Source organism: Myodes glareolus, chromosome 6 (genome assembly GCF_982192425.1).
Source record: "Myodes glareolus chromosome 6, mMyoGla1.1, whole genome shotgun sequence".
NCBI classification, from domain to species: domain Eukaryota; kingdom Metazoa; phylum Chordata; class Mammalia; order Rodentia; family Cricetidae; genus Myodes; species Myodes glareolus.
Window position 1 is genome coordinate 90,821,623 of NC_142031.1, and position 25,923 is coordinate 90,847,545.

Genomic DNA, 25,923 nt, shown 5'->3' on the forward strand with positions numbered 1-25,923 from the left:
GGTACTGGAGTTCGGTATGAGCCGGGTAGGACACGGTAGTGCCATGCAGCACTTACCTTTTCTTTGTGGTCACACAGAAGCTCAAAACTTTCCATTTTGTTAGCCTCGTTTATCCGCAAACGGTCTACCTTCTGGAGGAGGACATCCAGCTTCAGCTCCTCTATGTGTGTGTTGAAAGCCTGAGGGACCGGGAAACTCTGTTCTTCTGTGTCAGTGTTAGCTGTAGTATACCTAGGATGGCAGAAACAACCACCAGCTCCCTTTAGACTTGGGCACAATGACCCGGGCAAGCCTTTGAAAATGCAAGTTGAAGGACTCCGCTCTGTGCTAGAAAATGTCGTGGCACCCATTGTTACCCAGAGAGAAGCGCAAAGAGCTGGCTATTTACAAGGACTTGAGCAATATACCAACCCTAATAGTCTCCAATTTAATCTCTAACCCATCTTCCTGTCACTCAAGTCTACCCTGGTCCTCTTCAGCCTGTCATCATGCTCCTGCCTCCTACCTTTACCTGCTGTGCGCTGATGGAATGTTCTTCCCCTAGACAGCAACAGAGTCTCTACTCTTGACTCAGTTACATTGGTGCAGAGACTTGTCACAGTGATCCTTAGACCAGACCACTCGAATGCCACAGTGCCAACTCTCCCTTCCTCTTCTTGATGTCTGATCCCCCCCATAGCACACATTCTTTTTAATATGCTATAAACAATAACCCTACCTAACAATAACCCTAAGTATCAGCTCCACTAGAATATCTGTTTCTTAGTGGTAAGGTTCACTAACTGAAGAGTTAAGTACACAAAATAGTGTTGCAAAGTGTGCATCACTGGATGCTACTGAATACTGAACACATTGTACCAACTTAGCAGGCACTTAAAAATGTGTGTGTGTGTGCATATTTACACATGGGTAGGTATTCAGCTCTAGTTGTACATGTGCATGTGCAGTGGGGTGCACGCGAGTGGTGTGTGGAGGCCAGAAGTTGACATCAGCTATCTCCCTGAGTCACTCTCCACCTGTTTTTGGAGACAGCCTCACTCATTTCACCTGGCGCTCACCTGGTATTCACTCTGGCTGGCCAGAGTGTGCCAGAGACCTGCCTGTCTCCATTCCCTCAGTGCTGGGGTTCAGATGGGTGTGGCTGTGCCCAGCATTTACATGGGAGATGGGGATCTGAACTCAGGTCCTCATGCTTGTGTGGCAAGCACAAGCACTTTTCATCCACTGTTCTAACTTTAGTTTAGTTTTCAAAATTGAACGCTACCTTCCATGCTGGTTAGTTTAATGCTAACTCGACAAGTCAGGGTCATATGAGAGGCAAGAACATCACTGAGAAGTAGCTCCGCCAGAATGGCCTGTAGGGTATTTCCTGATGGATGATTGACATGGGAAAGCCCAGTTCGCTGTGAAGGTGGTGCCACCCTTGAGCTGGTGGTCCTAGATGGTATAAGAAAGCAAGCTGAACACGTACTGGCCTCTGCATCAGTTCCTATCTCCATATTCCTGCCCTGCCTGAGTCCTGTCCTGACTTCCTTTTACGGTGGGCTGTGATATGGGAGTGTAAGAAAAATAAACTCTTTCCTCCCCAAGTTGCCGATGGCATGGTGTTTTATCACAGCAATAAAAACCTTAACCAAAACAGAAATTGGTACCAAAGAGTAAACTATTACTGTGACAGGCCCGAACATGTGTTTGGGGGAGGCTATGGGAGGACTTTGGGCTGGAAAAGGTTGAAAGATGAAAGCAGTAATGAGCATTGTGTCAGAAAAGGTCTAACAGGCAGACGTCGGACTCATGGGTACCTAGGAATAAGAGGCAATGGGCAGAGGAACACAACAGAACATTGAAGTTTCCAATAAAACTCTTAGGAAAAAAATTAAAGAATGTCAGAAGAATGACGTATACGGCAGGAGGTGGAAAAATTGTAAGTATTATGCAAACAGATCTGTAAGAAATGCATGCTTTATGCCTCTCAGCTTGATCACTGAGGGTCTTCTACATGGAGTCAGTGCACAGGTCTGGATGCTCGTTCAAATTCTCAGTTTTCAACAAAACCCACAAGCATACAAGGAAATGAGGAAAGAAGGTTCATTCAAAGAAATAGACTGCATCTCTGGACAAGGATGCTAAAAGAGAAGGCACGCCTTAGAGTTCCCAGGCAGTGATTTTAAAATCATAACTTTAAACCTGTCTTAAAAGCCAGGAAAAAAGGGAGAGACAAAAAAAAAAGATTAAAAAGAGGAACATAACAAAATGAACTCCCATTTTGTTCATTTGTTATGTTCCTCTTTTTAATCTTTTTTTTTTTGAAGTTGGATGGGTGAGGGTAATAGAGAATTTTAACATGGAAAACAAAGAATAAGCACACTTAAACATTTGAAAGTATTGTGAGGAGTAAAAAGAATAAAGAATGAATAAAAACACATACAGAAACAATCTAAAGGGCTTGAGAGGTACCATTATGGTGACCAGATACATGTGATGAAGGTTCATGAAGATGAGAAGAAGGGACAGTGAGTTTACATGTAAAAAAAAGTCATCAAATCTGAATAAGGACAAGTAGATGAAAAGCTCAGTTGATGCCACGTAGAATAAACCCAAGGATGTCCACCCAAGGGCCTACACTTGAGCTGTTGAAAGACAAAACCAGAGCATCTTGAAAGGGGCAAAAGAAGCTCAGCATATGTCAAGAATTGTCTCCTTTAGCAAACTTGGCAGAAGCCTTGTTGACCAGATGGCGCCAGGATGAAACGCTGCAATGCCATGAGAAAGAGGAGAACAGAATAATTCTACAGCCAGCCAAACAGCCCTTCAGACATGCAGGAGCAATTAGATACTTACAGCAAAAAATTTAAAAACCAAGTTTATTATCTGCCCTACTAGAAGTATTAAAAAAGCGTTCTCCAGACTGGCCTTATACAATAACCTGAAGACAAATAAAAATGTAAATTTCTCAGGCTGGTGAAGCATTTATGTAATTATTCTTTATCAACAAATACTCAGGAGTCAGAGTAATTGGGGTAATAGCCTGAATGATCAGAGAAGTTGTGGAGAAGCAGCCAGTGACCTCCTCTCTTTCCTGTTCAATTCAAAAAGGGCCAAGACTCTCTCTAAGCCCCACCCTACTACTTCTTGTGTCTATCTGTCCTCAGTCCTCCAAAACCTCTATGGCTAATTTTGGTCAGCTAGTAGCTAGCTCTGCCCTCTGACTTAAAGCAAACTTTATTGGCAGTCTTGGGAACATCAGAATGCAAGCAAAATATCACACAAAATTTTCCCTTTTTTTTGTCTAAATAAAAAGGGAATGGTTTAACTATGACAAATAAAAGCTATATACAATAACAATTATCAGGGAAGAACTAAATTTACAATGTCCACTCTAATTTTATTTGACATATTTGGAGAAAATACTCCATTATCTATCCTATTTTGGTGAGTCCAAGGTTTTGTACCTAATTCACTTTCTATGCTAACTTGCATTATCAATCTATAAATAATTTTTCTTAGACCTCAAACATTTTCTTAGCTAAACAATTTAAGCTTTTATGTCTTTCAACCGTATACACTTTACACCTCTTTAGTGAGTTTCTTTTCTGAATTTGATAATAAGGAAAACTGTAACTATAATTATCTAATCTTCAACCCTATTGGGGACCTGAGGATATAATATTACCTGAGTAAATGGGAAGTGCATAGCAAACATCTTCTAAAACTATAGAAATGACAGAAACAGCTGGCTGCCTGGACAGTCACCCAAGGTTCCTCTGTAATATTGGGCATCCATCTTCAGTCTACAGGTCTAGAATACCTGACAGACTTTTTTGTGATGCAGGAATTTTGAAGGACTGACCCACTTTGTCTTGGTAAAGTTTAGCAGTCGCTTTATTTTGTGTCCTGCTTGTCCAATTTGGACAGCATTCTGTCAGCAGTCAAGGAAAGAGCAGTTTCTTGCCCAGTGACTAACTTTTGCTACAAAGAAAGCAAACTCTATTTGGAATTTCTTCAATGCCCATCATCTTCTCTGAAGTACATTGGTGCTGTTGGGAGTAGATGTGTCTCATTGTCATAAAAAGCTTATGTTGTCAAAATATCTTAAATGCCATATTCTGTAGATCTCTGAAGTGTTTGAAGACCACTTGTCTATCTAAAAGACATCTGTTTGACCTTGAAAACATACCGAACATGAATACAAGCTTGATTGTTTTAGGTGAATAACTACTAACATGCATTTATTATTCAAAGACTAAAATTTACATTACATTGTTAAATGACATGCATAGGTGTAATACCTTAAACAAGAGTAAAAACATAGGTACAGTATATTCTAGAAAAAATAACCTTAAATTTATATTTATGTACAAGAATACGTTAAACAAGAGTAGAAACATATATACAGTATAACAAAAATAACCTTAAATTTGTATCAATATACAAAAATCCAAACCAATGTACAATATTTAGGTCTAGAAGTTGCTTAGTGCAGCAGTCTACCCTTTATCCTATCATTTTTATATCCCCTCCTTTTTTTTTTCAGAATGAGATCCCTGAATCTAATCTCCTTTGTTCAGCTTTTTTTTTTTCCTGACTATTACCAATAACAACTTGTAACCAAGCCACTCAATGATGACAAATATCTATAACCCACTGAATGACCCAAACCATCCACCCCATCTCTTGGGAATGTGAGTATCGTGTTCTGTAGACTGGTTCCTGTTGTCTGGGGGCAGGCAATGGCATCTCTAGGGGACCCTGAGAAAACTGAGATAATGGGTCAAGTCCTGGGAGAGCTAGCTGTATCATTTAATGCCGGTCTCTGTTTAACAGGAAAATGTAGGGCTTATCTGAAGTCCTAGCTGGAGTAGTCTGTGAAGCTGAACCATCTCAGTTAGCTACCTTGAAACTGTCCTGAGTAGTTTGTAGTCCAGAATTGATCTCTGGGTGGGTGGCATTTGTCAGCTTAGTGGTGTTACCACAATCGAGGTGGAATTGTTGTGGAGCTCCATCATCCTTTTGGGTACTTCAAAGGTTAGGAATGGTGATGAGGGATTTCCCTCTGTATACTGTGAATATGTTTTATTGCAATTGGTTACTAGAGAAGTTGCTTTGCCTATGGCAGGGCAGTACATAGCAAGATGAAAAATCCAAGCATAGATAGAGAAGGAGAAAAGGTAGAGTCAGGCAGATGCCACGTAGCTGCCCATGAAGCAAGAAGCAACAAACCATGAGCCTGTGATAGAATATAAAGTAATAGAAATGGGTTAATTTAAGATGTAAGAGTTAGTTAATAAGAAACCTGAGCTAATAGGCCAAACAATTTTGTAATTAATATAGTTTTGTGTGATTATTTGAGTCTGGGCAGCTGGAAAACAGAAGTGGTCTCCATTTACATAATGGTGCCCAACATTCAGCACCGAACATCTACATAAAACCTAATAAGGTTTAAAGAAAGGACTTCTAGATGCACACTGGGAGTCAATTTCAGTTTCTTGGCAGCCGCAGTTTTTCAGATAGGCTCTGTTTGCTGGTGGAGAGCAGAGGTGTGGCTCCTTTAAGAGAAGGCTTCCTGGTTCATACTGGTGGCAGAAACAGCTCTGGTTCTTTCAAGAGGTCTTGCTATAGAACACTTAGGGAGTTTGTGAGAAGCATGTGGGAAGTTGCTTAATGGTGGCAGCGTAGACCTGCTGCATGCCTGGAGCTGGGGCAGTGAGCCTGGCTGACAGAGCTGGCAGTGAATGTACCTCTGCCATGTTGGACTTGGCAGAGCCAAAAGGCAGAGCCACAGCCTTAGTCCTAGCCATGCCACTTAGCATTTTAAGAGGAGCTCCTGGTCAGAAAAAAATTATAGATAAGAAATAAAGATAGATCCAGACCAGAACAAAAAAAAAAGCCTCTGAATGGGTCACAGTGTTAGATAAATGTACATGGGCTTAAGAGAGTTGAGGGGGAGAAAGAATACAGACAGTCAAAGATTGAAGGAGTAAATATAATAAAATAAATATTAAAAAGTAATAGGGGAAAAGAAAATAAGCCATGTAAAGATGGAATATACACAGAAAGTCTGAAGTATGTATATTATTGTGTTTTCTTTGGATTTTTTGACTGTTAGAGTTAACTGCTGAAAAACATTTGATTCTGGGGATTGCTAAATTAAGCCAACATATTTTAAAGGTATTTTGACTTCAAAATTTGAGTCTAAGGATATGTTACTTTGGAAAAGAGGTTTTTCTTTTGTTTTCACAGAAGATGAGAACCTGTGAACTTCTAGGCTAATGTGGTTTGCTGGATCAAGACCCCCAAAAGGTCTCTGTGAACCTAAAAATACTTTGCCTAACAAACAGCAGGAAGCAGTTTGGAGAAAACAGCACCCAAATTCCAAAATAATTGTTTATAAATGTTTGTTTTCATTTAAAGGAGGATATGCTATAGAGATACTTTGCATTAGTATGGATCTTGATCTATTGATACAAATTTAAAGTCAATTTTGTTACACTGTGTATATATATTTCTGCTCTTGTTTAAGGTATTGTGTTTGTGCAGTTTATTTAAGAATGTAATGTATAATTAAAAATTATAGATAAATAGTCATTTATAATAGTCTAACTTGTGGTCATGTTAGATTTTCTAGATATACAGATATATATTACAGTTAGATAATGTTCAACACTTCAAAGACCTACAGAATATGGCATTTAAAATGTTTTAAGAACTTAGACTTTTCTCGATAGTGAGACATGTCTGCTTCTGGAAGCACCAATTACTTCAGAGAGGTTGATGGGCACTGAAGAAATTTGTTATGGAATTTGTCTTCAATGTGACAAGACTGGCCATTTGGGCAAGAAACTGCTCTTGCCTGGAGTGCTTGACAGTATGCTGTATAAACTGGACATTCAGGATCCACAAAAAAATGACTGCTGAACTTGCCAAAAGAAGGTGAGACAGTCCTTTAAGGTTCCTGCTTTATGAAAGAGTCTGCTAGACATTCTCCAGGACACAGAAGAAAGTTACTGACAAACTTCCAGTATAGGCAAAACAGTCTTTCAAATTTCCTGTTTCATGGAAAAGTCTGCCAGATACTATGGGCCTGTAGGTTGAAGACAGATGATCAATGTTATAGAAAAACTTTGGGTGACTGTCCAGGCAGCAAGATGTCTCTGTCAATTCTAGAGTTTTAGAAGCTGCTTACAATGCACTTCCTGCTAACTTAGGTAATATTATATCCTTCTGGGGTATTTGATGGAGTGGAAGAATAGATAATTATAATTATAGTTTTCCTTACTTGTGATAAAAGAAAAATTAGTTATACACTCACAAAGATAGGATAGATGATATTTTCCTTAATTTGCCAAATGTAAATGAACTAAATATTGGAACTATAATTCTTGCTTGATACCTGTTTTGTATATATAATTTTACCATATTAAAGTTAAAACTTCCCTTTTTATTTAGAAAAAAAAGGGGAGATGATGTGGGATCCTCCTCTGTATGCTGTGAATATGTTTTATTACCGTTGGTTAATAAAGAATCTGCTTTGCCTATGGTAGGGCAGAATATAGCAAGGCAGGAAATCCATGCAGAGACAAAGAAAGAAAGAAGGCAGAGTCAGGCAGATGCCATATAGCTGCCCAAGAAGCAAGAGGCAACAAACCATGAGTCTTGTGGTAAAATATAAATATAAAACGTATAAAATATAAAATTAATATAAAATATATAAATATAAAAATATAAAGTAATAGAAATGGGTTAATTTATGATGTAAGAGTTAGTTAATAGGAAGCCTGAGCTAATAAGACAAACAGTGTTGTAATTAATATAGTTTTGTGTGATTATTTGAACCTGAGTGGCCAGAAAACAAAAGCAATCTCTGTTTACAGAGTGGTCATGGTTCAATGCAGAAAACTTAAATATTTTAAATGTCATATGCAGCAGATCTCAGAGATGTTAAAGGACCACAACTTGTTAAGTACACATGGAGTACACAAACTTAATTTCTAGTTTCCTGGTTCAGACCCAAGTCTGAAATCATGTACAGGAAGCTAGATGAAATCTTTTTCTAGAATTAGTACTCTATATGACCAATAATATCTTGAGATAATATTTGTACCTTAAGAAAAGTTTTAAAGAGTCAAAATAAAACCACAGGATTATGAGATTACTGGCAATAGAATAGTCCCTTAACTTTGGTTTTTCTTCTGTCCCAAACTAGGTGACTCTTCTGACATGAGACAGAGATTTTGAATTTTTGTTAGCAAGCATACTTGGGTTTAGAGCAGGAGAAAGCCATGCTTCAATTCCAAAGCCAGTTTTAATTTTTAATTGAACTGGGACTTCCAAAAGATCATCTGCCTTATATATCTGCAGAGAACAGGAAAAACAAAGATTTGGGGATATTTATGAAATTTTATCCTGTTGGAAATGTTATATCATTAGGCCAATTTGCTCTTTTTCTTGGGACATTTCCTCTGGATGATTTACTCTGTAGGAAGGAATGTATGATATACCTGTAAAATGTTTTCTGTTGTAGTATTCAAAAACCTGTTTCATTTTACCAGAAACATATGTTGGAGGATTGTCATTCTTAATTTGTACATGTATTCCCATAAACATGCAATTACAGAATCAGCCTTTTCAGAACTCAAAGCAGTTGCCCATTGAAATCCTGAATACTGCTGGGTGGTGGTGGTGCACACCTTTAATACCAACACTTGGGAGGCGGAGGCAGGTAGATCTCAGTGAGTTTGAGGCCAGCCTGGTCTACAGATGAGTTCCGGGACAGCAGGACAGCAGGACTACACAGAAAAACCCAGAAGAAGAAGAAGAAGAAGAAGAAGAAGAAGAAGAAGAAGAAGAAGAAGAAGAAGAAGAAGAAGAAGAAGAAGAAGAAGAAGAAGAAGAAGAAGAGAAGGAGGAGGAGGAGGAGGAGGAGAGGAGGAAGAGGAGGAGGAGGAGGAGGAGGAGGAGAAGAAGAAGAAGAAGAAACCCTAAATATTTATTTATGTATGGCATACATATTTTAATTTTCCAAACTCTGCAAAATGAAACACATCCATTTGCCAAATTTCAATTCTTTGAATATCCTTTGGGTTATTTCCTGAAGGTAATGGAGTTTTGTTGTACAAAGAATAAATAGGACATTTCCTTATAATTTTCTTGGCCTGTTGCCAAGTAATAGAAAAATCTTTCTTCAAACCCTTTCTATTGATATGATTTCTTATGAAATTCTGAGGCTTCCAGCACATTTTCTACCAAAAGCTCATTAATTTCATTATTACTTTGTGCTCAAGGGCCTGGCAGACCTGTATGGGTTCTGCTATGTGTTATATACAAGTGATGAATTATATTTCTGATTATTTTTTATAATTGAATAAATAATAAAGTCAATTCTGAATCATCTGGAATAAGTTCAATGGTTTCACTATATAAAACAACTCTGCATACTGAGAGTCAGTAACTATATTAACTATATTGAGAGGTTCTAATCTAACAATACCATGAGAATAGCATATAATTCTGACTTTTGAACAGAATTATAAGGGCTTGGAGCCACTTTCTTTAAATTTTCAGACACAACCTGCCTTTCCTTATTTATTTCATCAGTATAGAATGTGGTGGCTCAAGAAATTGCTGTTCGCCATACAGTGTGAGGAAAGACCCAATTAGTTCTCTTGTTTTGTGATATTTGTTGCTAATCTCTCCCAAAAAATTATTGCAAGTTCTTTGTTAATGTTCATTTTTTGTCCATAATGAGGAAAGTTCACTATTAGTAAAAGGTATTACAATTTCTCTTAGGTCTATTTCTGTGAATTGACAAAGTCTTAATTTTCCTTTCAGAATCGATTCAGAAATCTTTTCTACGTAGGTCTTTAGTTTTTTATTCTGTTTGTGTGGTAAAAATATCCATTCTAAGATATTAATTTTTTCTGCCTAAGAATTCCTGTAGGAGAATGCATAGAAGACAAAATAACCAGAAAACAATCAACCTGTGGATCTAGAAGATCTGCATGTGCATCCTGTAATGTCCCACAATAGGCTGGGGTGTAGCTGGCTCTAAAGACCTGCGTGTGCATCCTGTAATACCCACAATAGGCTAGGGTGCAGCTGACTTGGTGAAGTGTTTGCCTACCTCTCATGGGGCTCGGGGTTCAATCCCCTGTCCCATGTAAACCGGGGGTGGCAACACACCCCTGAAGTGCTAAGGAGGTGGAGGCAGGAGAACACTAGCTGACATAGTTCAAGGTCATACCAGACAAGACCCTGTCACAAAACAACAACAAATACATTAAAAGATGTCAAGTTCTCCAGTAAAGGCAACCACATGAATGAATACTAAACTGAGTATTATCACAATTTTGTTTTGAAACTCTACCTTTTCTTTAGGATTTAAAAGAAAAGTATAGAATTGTGAATATATGTTAATGATTATATAATACAGATGCAAATTGTCACAATGTAAAACAGGGAAGCTAAAAAGGAATAGAAGTGTTGTACATTGTTGAAATTTAGACCACTTTAGAACCTATTGATACAACCTTTTTTAAAAATTGAAAATCACAAAAGAACCATTCAGAGAGCATACTTAAAAAGAAATAAGAATATATTATAAAACATACAATTTTAGCACAAAGGAAAGAATTAATTGAAGAAATAAGGAACAAAACCCTATAACACAGAGAGAAAATAAGAAAATAGCACCTATAAGTTCTCTCCTATTAGTTGTTATTGTATCAAATATAAATGGAGTAATTTCTCAATAAAAAAATATATATTGGTAAAACATTAAAAAGCCAGGATCCAATTTTGGGATGCTTACAAAACACTTTTACTCTAAAGAAAAACAAAGGTTGAGGGTCAAAGACGGAAAAAGACGCTCCAGGTGTACGGTGACTAAAACAAGTTAAAAGTACCATACCAACAATACACAATATAGACTCAAAGTCAAAATCTGTTATATAAGGCAAAGAACACTGGGGCTGGGTTCCTCGACTCTGCATTTTGATTGGTTGTGGTTTTATGTGATGATCTCCATCTGTTACAAGAAGTCTCCTTGGTGAGGGGTGGGGCCTACCCTTATCTGTGGGTGTAAAGCGATGGCTATAGGTTCTTCTCCAGATCCATGACTTCACTAGTCCTGGGGAGCTGGAATGTTTTCTAATATAAACCATGGTTTCCCTTTTATTGAATAGCACTAAGCCTAATAAGCAATCTGTTGGCTACCATCAAGTTCTGAGTGCCACTATTGCCCAACGGATACATCTATAAAACAACTCTTGTACCTAAGGCTCAGGGAACATTGCAGAAGAGGGAGGGAGAAGATTGTAAGAGCCGGAGGACCAGGGAGTGTGCTATACCCACAAACTCTCACCAGCATGACTGTCTCAACATGAGCTAACCAAGGACAACAACAACAGACATGCCAAAGTACAAGGGGGGAAGAGCACAAGGCCTCACCCTACCCAAAGATTTACAGGCCACTGAGGAACGCTGAGAGTGACAAGTAGTCCTACCAGGGATTGTCTAATACTAAATGGTCAGCCCTAAAAACATACATGCAAATAACAGGATATAAACTGAGCAGGCTGCACTCAGGAATATATACACATAGATGTATATGACAATAATTAATGAGAAAAGAGGCCAGAAATTTGAAGGATATTAGGGAAGACCATATAGGAGAGTTCGGAGGAAAGAAAAGGAGAAGTGATGTAATCATATTATAACTTCAAAAATAATAATTAAAAAATAAAGAACAATGTGTCACAAAATTGCCAATTTATTAGGGATAAATAATAATAAATATTTATTCACAAGACATTAGAGCTTCTGAATATATGAAGTATATGATTAATATTTGACAGAACTGAAGGGAAAAGTGATAGAGGAATAGTAAAAGCCTCCAGTGTCATGTATTCTTCAGGTGGCACTAGGTGTTGAACCCAGGGCCTTGTATATGCTGTGCAAATGCTCTACCATCAGGCTACACACTAGCCTTCATGTCCCATTTTCAGTAATGAATGAAACAAGAATATCAGGCAGAAAACTGACTGGAAAATGATGTAAATATTACTGTAGATAATGGCCCCAATAATGCTTCTAGACAACAGCAGAATACACATTTTTCTCAAGATAAAGAGCACAAAATAAGTTAAACCACAAAATAAGTCTTAGTAAATTTAAAAAATATTTGAGATGCATAGACTTTCTTTCCTGCCTCTTGGGATTCATAGCAGTGCACCATCACACCTGGAAAGGATTCTCTTTTCTGATCACAATAGATGAAACTAGAATCCAACAGAAAGAAGACTGGAAGATCCAAGTATAGGCAGCAATTAAACAATATGCTCTTCATGTATGTATATGTGTGGGTGGGGCAGTGTGTGTACATGTGTGTGCACATGTATGTGAGCCCAAAAGACAAACTTGGATGTCATTCCCCAACGTCCACCTTGGGGTTCTTTAGTTTGTTAATTAACTATAACTATTAGGTGTGTCTCTGACATGTACTGCGCCTACACCACAGGTAGGTGGAGGGAAACCCTGCGGGGTCAGTTCTCTCCTTTCACATTTATGTAGTTTCTGTAGATCAATCTCAGGGTTGTTAACATTATATGGCAAGCACTTTTGCTCAATGAGTCATCTGGCTGGCACCACCTTGTTCTTTATAAGAAAGGGTCTCTCACTGGGAACTAGGGGTTCACTGATTAGGTAAGGCTAATAGTTATCAAGCTCCCAGAGATGTTGGGGTGACAACTGCGGGCCACCACAACTAACTTTTTCCATGGGTGCTCCTCATGTTTGTGTGCCCTTTACTTACTGAGCTATTTTCTCAGTCCCTAATTAATATTCTTAAACAACAAATAGGCCAAAAAGAAACCACAAGGATAGTTACAAAATATCTTGAGTCAAAAGCAAATGAAAATATATCAAATTATATGAATGCAGCGGGGATAAAAGGAAAATTTATAGCTACAAATTCTTACATCGATGAAGGCTCCAAAACAATAATCTCAATTTACACATTGGGAAATCAACTCACCTAACAAGACAAAGCAAACAATAGTCATTAGAATAGAAATAAATAAATGAACTAGAAAACTGATAGGAGAATGAATAGAAAAAAGTGTATGCTCTTTAGAAAGATCAGCAAAACTGATAAGTAACGAGATTGACTGGAAACAAAATGGAAACTCAAAATGAAAGATGCGATATTACTTCTGGTTTTATAGAAACAGGATTATGAGAGGAACTGATGTAAAAACATCAAATAAACTAGTGGAAATTGGCAAATTTCTCAATACACACAGTGCCAGACTGAATAAGAAAGACATAGAAAACATTAGCATTTAAAACGAGCAAAGAGTTTGTGAATGCATAATCAAGAGCTCCCGACACGTTTATTGTCTAGGGCCAGATGGCTTTCGTGAATGTTTTGTTTGGGACAGGGTCTCACTTTGCATCCCTGGCTGGTCTGAAACTCACCACATAGACCAGGCTGACCTCAAACTCAGAGAGGGATTCACCTGACTCTACCTTTTGAGTTTGGGATTAAAAGCATGTGTCACCAGGCCCAGCTCTGCCACACATTTAAAGCAGCATTGACAGCACTCTTGAGTCACCCCACTGCCCCAACAATTGAAGAGGGGAAACAATTCAAATGGATTCTATGAGGTCAGCATTGTCCAGATGGGAACACCAGACAAAGACACTACCAGAAAAGAAAATGATAGACTAATCTCTGATGAATATTTACGCAAAAATTCTCAAGTACAAACGAACAGGATTTACAGGATTTAACAACACAGTGTGAAAGACTATACCCCACAACAGGGTAGGATTTATTTTTGGCTGCAAGGGGAACTTAATACGTGAAAATAACAAGCACAGTATACGATAGCAACAAAATTTAAAGAAAAACTCAAGATCATCTCCACTAAAGAAAAAACAAACAAACAGACAAAAAACCCCTTGGCAAAATTTAGCAATCTTTTTCTGATAAAAATGGAAGAAAATTGTGTCAATGGACCAAAGATTGCATATGAAAAGCAGAAGGGTAACATGCCTAGTGATGAAAGGCAGAGAGCTGCTCCTTTAGACCTGGAATGCACAAAGCTGCCTGCTTTCACTAGTTCACTTCAACATATCCTTTAAGGTTCAACCCAGAGCAATTAGGCAAAATGAAGAAATAAAAGGTATCCATATGGAAAAGGAAGAAGAAAAGCTATCTCTTTTCATAGCTAATATGATTTATATGCTTCTATGTAGAGAGAGAACAAAACCCAAATGCTACATACACACACACACACACACACACACACAAAACACATGAACACACACTCGTGTACATGCAAGCACATACATAAATACACACATATGCACACACATGAACATGTATACACACATGCATAAATACATGCACATGCATATACACACATGTACACACAAAGGCACACATACATGAACTCAAAAGTGCAGGCACATATACATGCTATGGAATAAACAAATAAAGCAAAGCTGATACAGAAAAAGCAAATCTCAGCTGTCCTATGCATTGGGAAGGAGCTGTATAAAAGGTAAACAGTAAAAACGGGTTCCTTTCCTAACAGCATATAAAAGAATAAAATAAAGAGCAATTTAAGGAGTTTAATGACTTGCATCCTGAGAGTTTTGACCTGCTTTGCTTTTGATCTGTGTTGGTTCAGTCCTCCTCAGGCAACCTGTTGGCCCCCCATTCCCAGAAGTCATCACATTGATGTTGACCTTAGTGTGGACACCTGATTGCCATGAAGCACTATAATCCAAAACTCCTAGACTCAAGTGATCCTCCTGCCTCAACCTCCCAAGTAGTTGGAACTGTTGGCATGAACCACTGCACCTAGTGTTTTGTATCCTTATAATACATTGTTCAAAGGTATAAGGAAAATAGAAAAGAAATTCATCATATGTTTATAGATATAATATTAAGATGCTAATACTATTCAAAATAGTCTACAGATTCAATGTGATCCTTCTCAAAATATCAATAACAATCTTGTAGAATATAGAAATATATCCTAAAATTCATTTGAAATCACAAGGAACACCTTGTAGTCAAAACAATCTTGAAAAAATGAACAATGGGACACAGGCAGACCAGGACTGAGCCAGCAATCTGGGCCAGAGCACACCTGAGAAAGGGAACTCCAAAAGAACAGGTACAAGGGAACAACTTGAGCAAGTGGGCCACAGCCAGAGACCACTGAGGGTCCAGACGTGAATCTGGGACCTTCAAGAGAGTAGGCCTAAGCCAGGACTCCTGTGGTTCTGGGTGTGAGTCTAGAACCTCCCAGGAACTAGGCCTGAGCCAGGTCCCCTGTGGGACTTGGTGTGAATCTGGGACTTCCGAGGGAGTAGACAGGAACCAGAGATTTCTGCAGGTCTAGGAGTGAGTCTGGAACCTCTGAGGAAGTAAGCCTGAGCCAGATCCTCTGCAGGTGTGGGCAACTGGGCACACCCAAGCCTGGGAACTTGGAGGGAGTGGACCGGAGCCAGAGACCTTTGCAGGACCAACTTCAAGCCAGGGACCTCTGTAGGAGTGGATCCAGACCAGAATTTAGAGAAACAGGTTAAAGCCAACAACCTAGGCTAGAGCAGGACTGAGACAGCAAACTCCAAGGGAGTGGAGCAAAGCCCAGGAGCGCTGAGTGACTTCCAGGAACACGGAGTGACCAAAGGGGTAACTAGAACCATGGAACTAACTGTACCATGAGGAACAACCATCTGAGCTCTGGATTAATCTAGAAGATTATTAAACAGAATTTCAGACAGCCCCAACCACACCTATTAGAGGAAAAGACGAGTAGAAAAGGTAAGAACACAGGCAACACCACAAAGAGCAGCACAACACCAGTAAAACCTAAAGACCCTACAGCAGCAAGACCTGAACAACAAATATGGATAAAGCAGAAGAAAATGACCTAAAAAATAACTTCAGGAGAATGTTTGAAACTCTTAAAGAGGAAATGAGAAATTCCCTCAAAGAAATGGAGGAAAAGACAAAAAAATGGAAAACATCAGCAAATCCCTTAAAGAAAACCAAGAAAAAGCAATCAAACATATAAAAGAAACTATTCAAGGCTTGAAAACTGAAATAGAGACAATAAAAAACACAAGCTGAGGGAATTACAGAAACAGAAATCATGAGAAAATGATCAGGAACCACAAACACAGCATGAACAGCAGAATACAAGAGATGGAAGAGAGAATCTCAAATGCTGAAGATACAATAGAGGAAATAGACTCATCAGTCAATGAAAACATTAAATCTAACCAAAATATCCAGGAAATATGGGATACCATGAAAAGGCCAAACCTAAGAATAATAGGTATAGAAGAAGGAGAAGTTCAACTTAAAAGCACAGATAATATATTTAACAAAATCATAGAAGAAAACTTTCCCAACCTAAGAAAGATATACCCATAAAGATACAAGAAGCTTACAGAACACCAAATAGACTGTATCAAAAAAAAAGTCCCCTCGCCACATAATAATCAAAACACTAAACATACAGAGTAAAGAAATAATATTAAGAGCTGCAAAGGAAAAAGGCCAAATAACATTTAAGGCAGACCTATCAGAATTACACCCGATTTTTCATTGGAGACAATGAAAGCCAGAAGGTCATGGTCAAATGTTATGCAGACATTAAGAGACCATGGATGCCAGTCCAGCCTACTATACCCAACAAAACTTTCAATCAGCATAGAAGGACAAAGCAAGATATTCCATGACAAATCCAGATTTAACCAATACCTAGCCACAAATCCAGCCCTACACAAAATACTAGAAGGAAAACTCCAACCCAAGGAAGTTGGCTACATCAACAAAAACACAGACAATTAATTGATGGTCTCATAGCAGCAAATCCCAAAGAAGGGGGAAAACACACAAATATACATCACCAGCAATGAAAACTAAATTAACAGGAGATAGCAATCACATGGACTGAACTCACCTATATAAGACACAGGCTAACAGATTGGATACGAAAACAGAATCCATCCTTCTTCTGCATACAAGAAACACACCTCAACCTCAAAGACAGACACCATCTCAGAGTCAAGGGTTGGGAAAAACTATTCCAGTCAAATGGACCTAAGAAACAAGCGGGTATAGCTATCCTAATATCTAACAAAATAGACTTCAAACCAAAATCAATCAAAAGAGACAAAGAAAGACATTTCATATTAGTCACAGGAAAAATCCATGAAGAAGAAATCTCAATACTGAACATCTATGCCCCAAATACAAGGGCACCCTCATATGTAAAAGAAACAGTTCTAAGCTTAAATCAAACATTAAGCCCCACACACTAATAGTGGAAGACTTTAACACTCCCCTCTTACCACTGGACAGATCAGTCAGACAAAAAATGAACAGAGAAATAAGGTAACTAACAGATGTTATGACTCAAAAGGACTTAACAGACAACTGTAGACTATCCCATCCAAACTAAAAAGAATATACCTTCTGCTCAGCATCTAATGGAACTTCCTCAAAAATTGACCACATACTTGGTAACAAAACAAACCTCAACAAATACAAAAAAAAAAAAAAGGGGAAATACCCCATGTATCTTATCAGATCACCATGGTTTAAAACTAGAAGTCAACAGCAATACTAATTCCAGAAAACCCACAAACACATGGGAATTAAACAATGCTCACCTGAATCATCAATGGGTCAAGGAAGAAATAAAGGGAGAAATGAAAGACTTGCTAAAATTCAATGAAAATGACCACATAACATACTCAAATTTATGGAACACAATGAAAGCTTTGTTAAGAGGAAAGTTCATAGCACTAAACGCCTAAATAAAGAAGCTGGAAAAATCCCACACTAGTGAATTAACAGTACATTTGAAAACTTTAGAACAAAAAGAAGCAAACTCACCCAAGAGAACTAGATGGCAGGAAATAATCAAATTGAGAGCCAAAATCAACAAAATAGAACCAAAACAATACAAAGAATAAATGATACAAAGTGTTTGTTCTTCAAGAAAATAAAAAAATAGACAAACCTTTATCCAAACTAATCAAAAGGCAGAGAGAAAACATCCAAATTAATAAAATCAGAAATAAAAAGAGAGACATAACAACACACGTGGAGGAAATACAGAGAATCATCAGGTCATATTTAGAAAACCTGTACTCTACAAAATTAGAAAACTTAAAGGAAATGGACAACTTTCTGAATAAATATCACTTACCAAAATTAAATCAAGACCAGACAAGCAAATTAAACAGACCTATAACTGCTGAAGAAATAGAAACAGTCATCAAAATTCTCCAACCAAAAAAAGCCCAGGACCAGATGGTTTCAGCTCAGAATTCTACAGGATTGTCAAAAAAGAACTAATACCAATACTCCTCAAATTGTTCAACATAATAGAAACAGAGGAAACATTGACAAACTCTTTTTATGAAGCTACAATTACCCTGATACCCAAACCACAGAAAGATATTACTAAGAAAGAGAATTACAGACCAATCTCACTCATGAACATTGCTGCAAAAATAGTTGATAAAATACTCGCAAATTGAATCCAAGAACACATCAGAACCATCATCCACCATAATCAAGTCAGCTTCATCCCAGAGGTGCAGGGATGGTTCAACATATGAAAATCTGTTAATGTAATTCACCATATAAACAAACTGAAAAATAAAAACCACATGATCATCTCATTAGATGCCAAAAAAGCTTCTGACAAAGTACAACATCCCTTCATGATAAAGGTCTTAGAGAGAGCAGGGATACAAGGAACATACCTAAACATAATAAAAGCAAGATACAGCAAGCCAACAGCCAACATCAAACTAAATGGAGAGAAACTCCCAGCGATTCCACTGAAATCAGGAACAAGACAAGGTTGTTCACTCTTTCCATATCGATTCAATATAGTTCTTGAGGTCTTAGCTAGAGCAACAAGACACCAAAAGGAGATCAACGGGATGAAAATAGGAAAAGAAGAAGTCAAACTCTCACTATTTGCTGATGATATGCTAGTTTACATAAGCAACCTCAAAAATTCTATTAGGGAACTTCTATAACTCATAAACACTTTCAGTAATGTAGCAGGATATAAGATTAACTCAAAAAAAAAAAATCAGTAGCCCTCCTGTACTCAGATGATAAAGGGGTTGAGAAAGAAATTAGAGAAATATCACCCTTTACAATAGCCACAAATAGCATAAAATATTTCAGAGTAACTCTAGCCAAACAAGTGGAAGACTTGTATGACAAGAACTTTAAATCTTTGAAGAAAGAAATTGAAGAAGACACCAGAAAGTGGAAAGATCTCCCTCGCTCTTGGGTAGGTAGAATTAACATAGTAAAAATGGAAATCTTACCAAAAGCAATCTACAAATTCAATGCAATGCCCATCAAAATCCCAGCAAAATTCTTCACAGACCTCTAAAAAATGGTACTCAACTTCATATGGAAAAACAAAAAACAAACAAACAAACAAAAAACCAGAATGACCAAAACAATCCTGTATAATAAAAGAACTTCTGGAGGCATCACAATCCCTGACTTCAAACTCTTCTACAGAGCTACAGTACTGAAAACAGCCTGGTATTGGCATAAGAACAGACAGGAGAACCAATGGAACCAGATAGAGGACCTGGATATTAATTCACACACCTTTGAATACCTGATTTTTAACAAAGAAGCAAAAAATATCAAATGGAAAAAAGAAAGTATATTTAACAAATGGTGCTGGTATAACTAGATATCAACATGTAGAAGAATGAAAATAGACCCATATCTATCACCATGCACAAAACTCAAGTCCAAATGGGTGAAAGTCATCAACATAAAGCCAGCCATGCTGAACCTTATAGAAGAGAAAGTGGGAAGTACACTTGAACGCATTCGCACAGGAGACCACTTCCTAAATAGAACCCCAGCAGCACAGACACTGAGGGAAACAATTAATAAATGGGACCTCCTGAAACTGAAAAGCTTCTGTAAAGCAAAGGACATGGTCAACAAGACAAAATGACAGCCTACAGAATGGGAAAAGATCTTCACTAACCCCACATCAGACAGAGGTCTGATCTCCAAAACATACAAAGAACTCAAGAAATTGGTCACCGAAAGAACACATACTCCAATAAAAAAAAAAAATGTAGTACAGACCTAAACAGAGAACTCTCAACAGAGGAATCTAAAATGGCTGAAAGACACTTAAGGAAATGCTCAACACCCTTAGCCATCAGAGAAATGCAAATCAAAACAACTCTGAGATTCTATCTTACACCTGTAAGAATGGCCAATATCAAAAACACTGATGACAACTTATGCTGGAGAGGTTGTGGGGAAAAGGGAACACTCCTGCATTGCTGGTGGGAATGCAAGCTGGTACAGCCCTTTTGGATATCTGTGTGGCGATTTCTCAGAAAATTAGGAGACTACCTTCCTCAAGACCCAGCTATATCATTTTTGGGTATATATCCAAAGGATGATCAATCGTACCAGAAGGACATGTGCTCAACTATGTTCATAGCAGCTTTGTTTGCCATAGCCAGAACCTGGAAACAACCTAAATGCCCCTTAACCAAAGAATGGATAAAAAAAGTGGTATATTTACACAATGGAGTACTACACAGCAGAAAAAAAATAACGACATCTTGAATTTTGCAGGAAAATGGATAGAGCTAGAAAACATCATTTTGAGTGAGGTCACCCAGACACAGAAAGACAATTATCACATGTACTCACTCATAAGTGGGTTTTAAACGTAAAGCAAAGAAAACCAGAACCTAGACAACAAGACAACAATGCAGACACTAAGAGAGACTTACATAGATCTAATCTACATGGGAAGTAGAAAAAGACAAGATCTCCTGAGTAAATTGGGAGCATGGAGACCTTGGGAGAGAGTTGAAGGGGAGGGGGGAGGCAGGGAGAGGAGCAGAGAAAAATGTAGAGCTCAATAAAAATAAAAAAATAAAAAATAAAAAATGAACAATGTTGGAGGTCTCTTATTTCTCAACTTCAAATTTACCACAAGACAACAGAACTAAAGCAGTGTAACATGAACATAAAACAGACATGTGCTCCAACAACACAGAATACAGTGCCGAGAGAGTACACCCACACCAAAGCATCTGGTCAAGTCATTTTGACAAGGGTGCCAAGACCTTTTATTTTATATTTATTTTTAATTTTTTATGAGGCCACTGATTATAATGAACTCACAAAGAAGAACATCACATGGCTAGGTTAAGGCACCCACCCACACGCTTGCCTTGGCTCAGCTCAGCGAACACTTTATTCACCTCAAAAAAGAATAAAGGATTATGACAGAGTCAAAACTATCATTTATATTATAGTTATAGAAGAAAGAACAGTATCTTTAACAAGTGGCGTTGGGAAAACTGAATGCCTATATACAAAAGAATCGATTTGAATAATAGCAAGTCCTTTGAGGCTATAGGGATGACCAGCAGGTGAAGGCGCTTGCTGTACAATCATGAGGTTCATAGTTCTGACGTCAGTATTCATGAATAAGCTAGGTTTCATGCACACAGAAATAACAGATAAAAACATCTTTTAAAAAATTACATTCTTAGAGCCTTAATTAGCATCATAGCCAAAAATTAACTCTGAAACACACCAAGGGCCTAACTACAAAACTAAACTATACAACCCTTAGAAGAGAACAGAAGACAATGGCCTCATGACAGTGAATTAATAATTTCTTGACTACAATACCCAATGCAAAGGTAATGAAAGAAAATATTAAAACGGAGGAATAGCTCAGGACTCTACCAAATATAGAGCTTCTTTGTATCAAACCACACAGTCAGCAAAATAAAAATTCAACACAGACTTATGGAGGAAATATTCCAACTTTTATCTCTGAAAAGGAGTTAATATCCCCAATACATAAAGAACTCTTAAAAAGAAAACAACAAAATGGATAATTTGATTTTTAAAAAAAATAATTAGGCAAGGGATTTGAATAGATTTTCTCTAAAGAAAATCACATCAAAAGGTGATCAAAGTTCAAATGAAATATCACTTCACACCCATTAAAACAAAACAGACAGATGTTGACAAAGTAAGGAAACAAAGAAATTCTATGCCTTTCTTGTAGGAATGTAAAATTAGTGCAGATAATGCAGAAAACATTAAGATGGTTCCTTAAAGACGTAAAGCTCAACCACTTGAAGTAAGATCTGACCACATGCCCTGCTCATACGACAAAGAAATCATTCTGGAACTGAGCTGGAAGCTTCCTGTGCCCTGGCTCGCCCTCAGATTGCTATGCAGATGCTGAGAGAGAACTGCCATTAAGATTTTTTCTCAGCTATGAGCCCTTCAGTGCAATAATAACTACCGGCCAGCAAGACATACCCCTAGTGCAACAAAGGCAAGTCTGTTTGGAGAGTAACCAATGTGCTTTCTGATTGGATTGGAGGCCTGGCTCCACAGGAGGGAATTCGCATCTGGTACTAAAAAGCCATCCAAAAGCCCGTGGCTGGGAAGGTGAGAGTCTCTAGTGAGGAGGCTACTCCTGTCGTATTGCTAACTGGACATGACATGGCTGTCAAACTCCCCTCTATGTTTATGCCAGTGGATTGGTGGCATTGTAGGCTTCGGTCAGAAAAGCCTCTTTTTGAAGTCGCCAGCAGTAACTTCAGCAGTAACTTCAGAGACACACAACTCTTCGAGTTGGAAAATAAGCAATTGCTTGAATGCTCAGCAAGAAACGGGGGCATCTGCACGGCTCCCCCTCCCCACAAAGTCCTGCACATATCACAGAAGCAGTGGGCAAGAACGTAGGAGCTGGAAGACGGGGTGTATGGTGTGGAATGCTGACTACCAGGCATTGCACGGCTGTTGCACTGGAGAATTCACAGGTGCTGCTCAAGGCCTGCACCAGAGCAGACCTGTCAACATCCTGTCCTGGGATAGGGAGCCGTTCTTCAGGCCCTTTCCTCCCTGAGAATTTATGCATTGTCAATGTCTAGTGGGGAAATGTTCTCTTCTACTGTACAGCACTGGTAAGGTGGCCATGTTCCTGCCAACAAACCTTGAGTCATAAAAAAAAAAAAAAGACAAGAACTAGAATTGGGGAGCTAGTTGAGAAAAGGGGATCAGAGGGAGTAAGAGGGAAACTAGAAGGCAAGAGTAAATAGGATTGAAATACACTGTGTGCATATATGAAAATGTCACAGTGAAACCCATTATTGTGTATAATTGATATATGGCAATAAGAATTAAAAAGCAGGGTCTCAAAGAGCATTTGCCCTCATGTTCATAGTGGAATTACTCAGAACAATTCAAACATAGAAAAAAATCCAAATTATCCAATGACAGATGAATGTTTAGGTGAAATGTGATTCATATATAAAACAGGGTGTTATTCAGCCTTAAAAAATAAGAAAGGACATTTTGATATATGCTACACAGACCTTTGATGACATAATGCTAAATGAAATAAGCCAGTTGGAAAAGACAAATACTAACAATTCTACTTATATGAGCCACTTAATTAGTCAAAATCATGGAAAGCAGAAAGCTAGTAGACAGGGTACAGGAGGAAAAAGAACTAGAGAGTTATTATTTAATGGGTATAGAACTTCAGCTTTACAAGATGAAAAGAGCCGTGGAAATGATGATAATGTTGGTCCTATAATACCTGTGGATGTTTTTAATACCTCTGAAGTACACACCTCAAAATGGTTTCAATGATACACGAATTTCATGTTCATTGCAAGTAATAAATTTAAAATTAAAAATAAAATTTTAATATGTTAAATAGATATGTTATATAATTAAACATAAAAAATATTTAATATGTTAAATATGATAAATAGAAACGCTTGCATTTCAAAATAACATTTCAACCTAAGGTTGGGGCTTGGGGTTTCACTTTACTATGATAAATAACTGAAAATACCATAAGTACCCTTTATGAACAAGTCCAATTATATTCAAACAAATGGCCTTTAGTTGCTTACATCATCTCTCTACTCATTACTTTTTGAGAGTACTTATGTAACTTTTGTTTACTGAGAAAGAATAAAAAATACTCTAAAGATACAGTTTTGAGAGACATTACATGACTCCTTGAGTTCCAAGATTTGTGCATATACAAATACAGAATTAGATTATTCACCAAAATTTCCAGGTTATGAGCCAATGAGATGGCTCAACAGATAAAGGCACTCACCACCAAGCCTGACGACATGAGACTGACATTCGGAACCTAGATGGTAGCGAGAATCCTCTTCTAAAGACTGCCACCTGGCCTCCACACACATACTGTGGCATGTATATGCACCCCAAATAAATGAATCTAATTAAAAATCTGGGTTCTAAATAAGCTATATTTCCCATTACATCACTGTTTACTTAATTCTTGTGTTAATGAAAACTTTGTCAGTGTGGTGTCTGTGTGGGAAACAGGATGAGTAAAAGGTGATATAAATGAAAATGTATGAATCAATCACCATAACTACAGACTATATTATATAGAGTTACCATCTCTAGTGATTAGGACCAAAGGAAGCACTGTACTCCAAGGAAGTATTTTGTTCAGGTAAGTTACACATAAAAAACTCAGTGTCACTGTCAGACTAGGGTATATTACAACAGTCACTTAGAAAGTTAGGACTAGCCAACCTCTGAACTGTAATCTGACAGAAGCCTGAAACATGAAATCATCTTTGGCTTCCACATTCTAATAATATCTATAAACTCTCAGAAGCACACACTATTACATTTAGACTACAATCCAGAAACCTCTGTCCCCAACTGTGGTAGAGCCATGAGCACAGATTTCCAAGTGGAGGGAGTACTGGTTTCTAGTGACTTTGGAGACTGAAGGCTGGGAAATCCTGATTTGCGCTGCCCTACTCAGAGAAAGGAAAATCTAGGTGACCTTATTTCAGTCATTTCAATAGGTGAAGCTGTTTCTTCATCTGGAGGCGAGGCAGCAAAACCTTCTTCAAAGGGGCCTGAGGTAACTTCAACGATTAAGCTGTTGACATCTTTATACAGTGAAGGAAGTTCATCATGGGAGAGGCTGGCGGAAGTTCTATTCTGAGATAGACGTTTGGTGTCACCTGGAGAGTAATTTGTACTCTGAGACCTGTGATGAAGGGCATCTTCCGAATCCTTATTTAGTTGGCCGTGTTCTCGGCCATCAGCAATTGATAAAGTTACTTGACTGGAAGAAGACATAACAGTTGGAAGAGAAAAGGGAGATGCTGTTAGGCTTTGCGAGTGAGATGTCCTTTCAACAGTCCAATGGCCTGGAGAAACGGCTTTTGTTTCCAAATTTGGAAAGGACTTAACGCCATGGTCAGGACCAGAGAAGCTTATACGTTTTTGAGTGTCATGACTACTTGATTTTTTAGAAAAGCTTTGAATCTCCTTTGCATGAGACAGGTTCAGACTACCTCGCGGAGTATCATAGACAAGGCTACTCCTGTAACAGGAAACTACACTTAGGTGGGGGGATAAAAAACATTTTCGAGATCTAGTGGCACTAATGTGATCTGAAGATCTTGTGACATTGGAAGTTACGTCTTCCTGAGAATCAAAGTTAACTCTACTTTGCTGTCTCCATCTCCTTCGAAGTCTTGCCAGTAAATTATGTCGTCGTCTAGAGGGAAAAAAGCGACTGGATCCACTTGATGAAGAAGAGAATTTTCTATTTAACTTACTTGTTGAAGAAGGACGACAAGTTATTAAACCCAGAGCTGCTTTTGGTTGTAAAATACAAGAGGATCCAAGACGCGTGTGTGGTGGAGTAACTAGGTCCTCAGGATAATTTTGTTGGGAGCTCTGGTCATCTTTCTGGCAGCTAGAGTGAAAAGAAGGCCAAATGAGGAAGAAAAAGCAAACAGGGAACTGAGTGGAGACCCAGC

The 25,923-nt window shown here is 38.1% G+C and overlaps 1 protein-coding gene across 6 annotated transcripts in view; it reads right to left on the minus strand.

The window, feature by feature from the left end:
* The window catches only part of Rmdn2 (regulator of microtubule dynamics 2), a 78,475-nt gene that overhangs the window by 33,399 nt on the left and 19,153 nt on the right, over positions 1-25,923 (minus strand). For 3 of the 6 annotated variants that reach the window (XM_087907327.1, XM_087907332.1, XM_087907328.1), the window contains 2 exons: positions 24,933-25,859; positions 57-231 (listed from right to left, as the gene is read on the minus strand). In XM_087907327.1, the coding sequence (XP_087763453.1) occupies positions 57-231; positions 24,933-25,859 (1,102 nt within the window). The remainder of the gene's footprint in view (positions 1-56; positions 232-24,932; positions 25,860-25,923) is intronic. The other 3 variants (XM_087907329.1, XM_087907330.1, XM_087907331.1) reach the window with 1 other exon arrangement.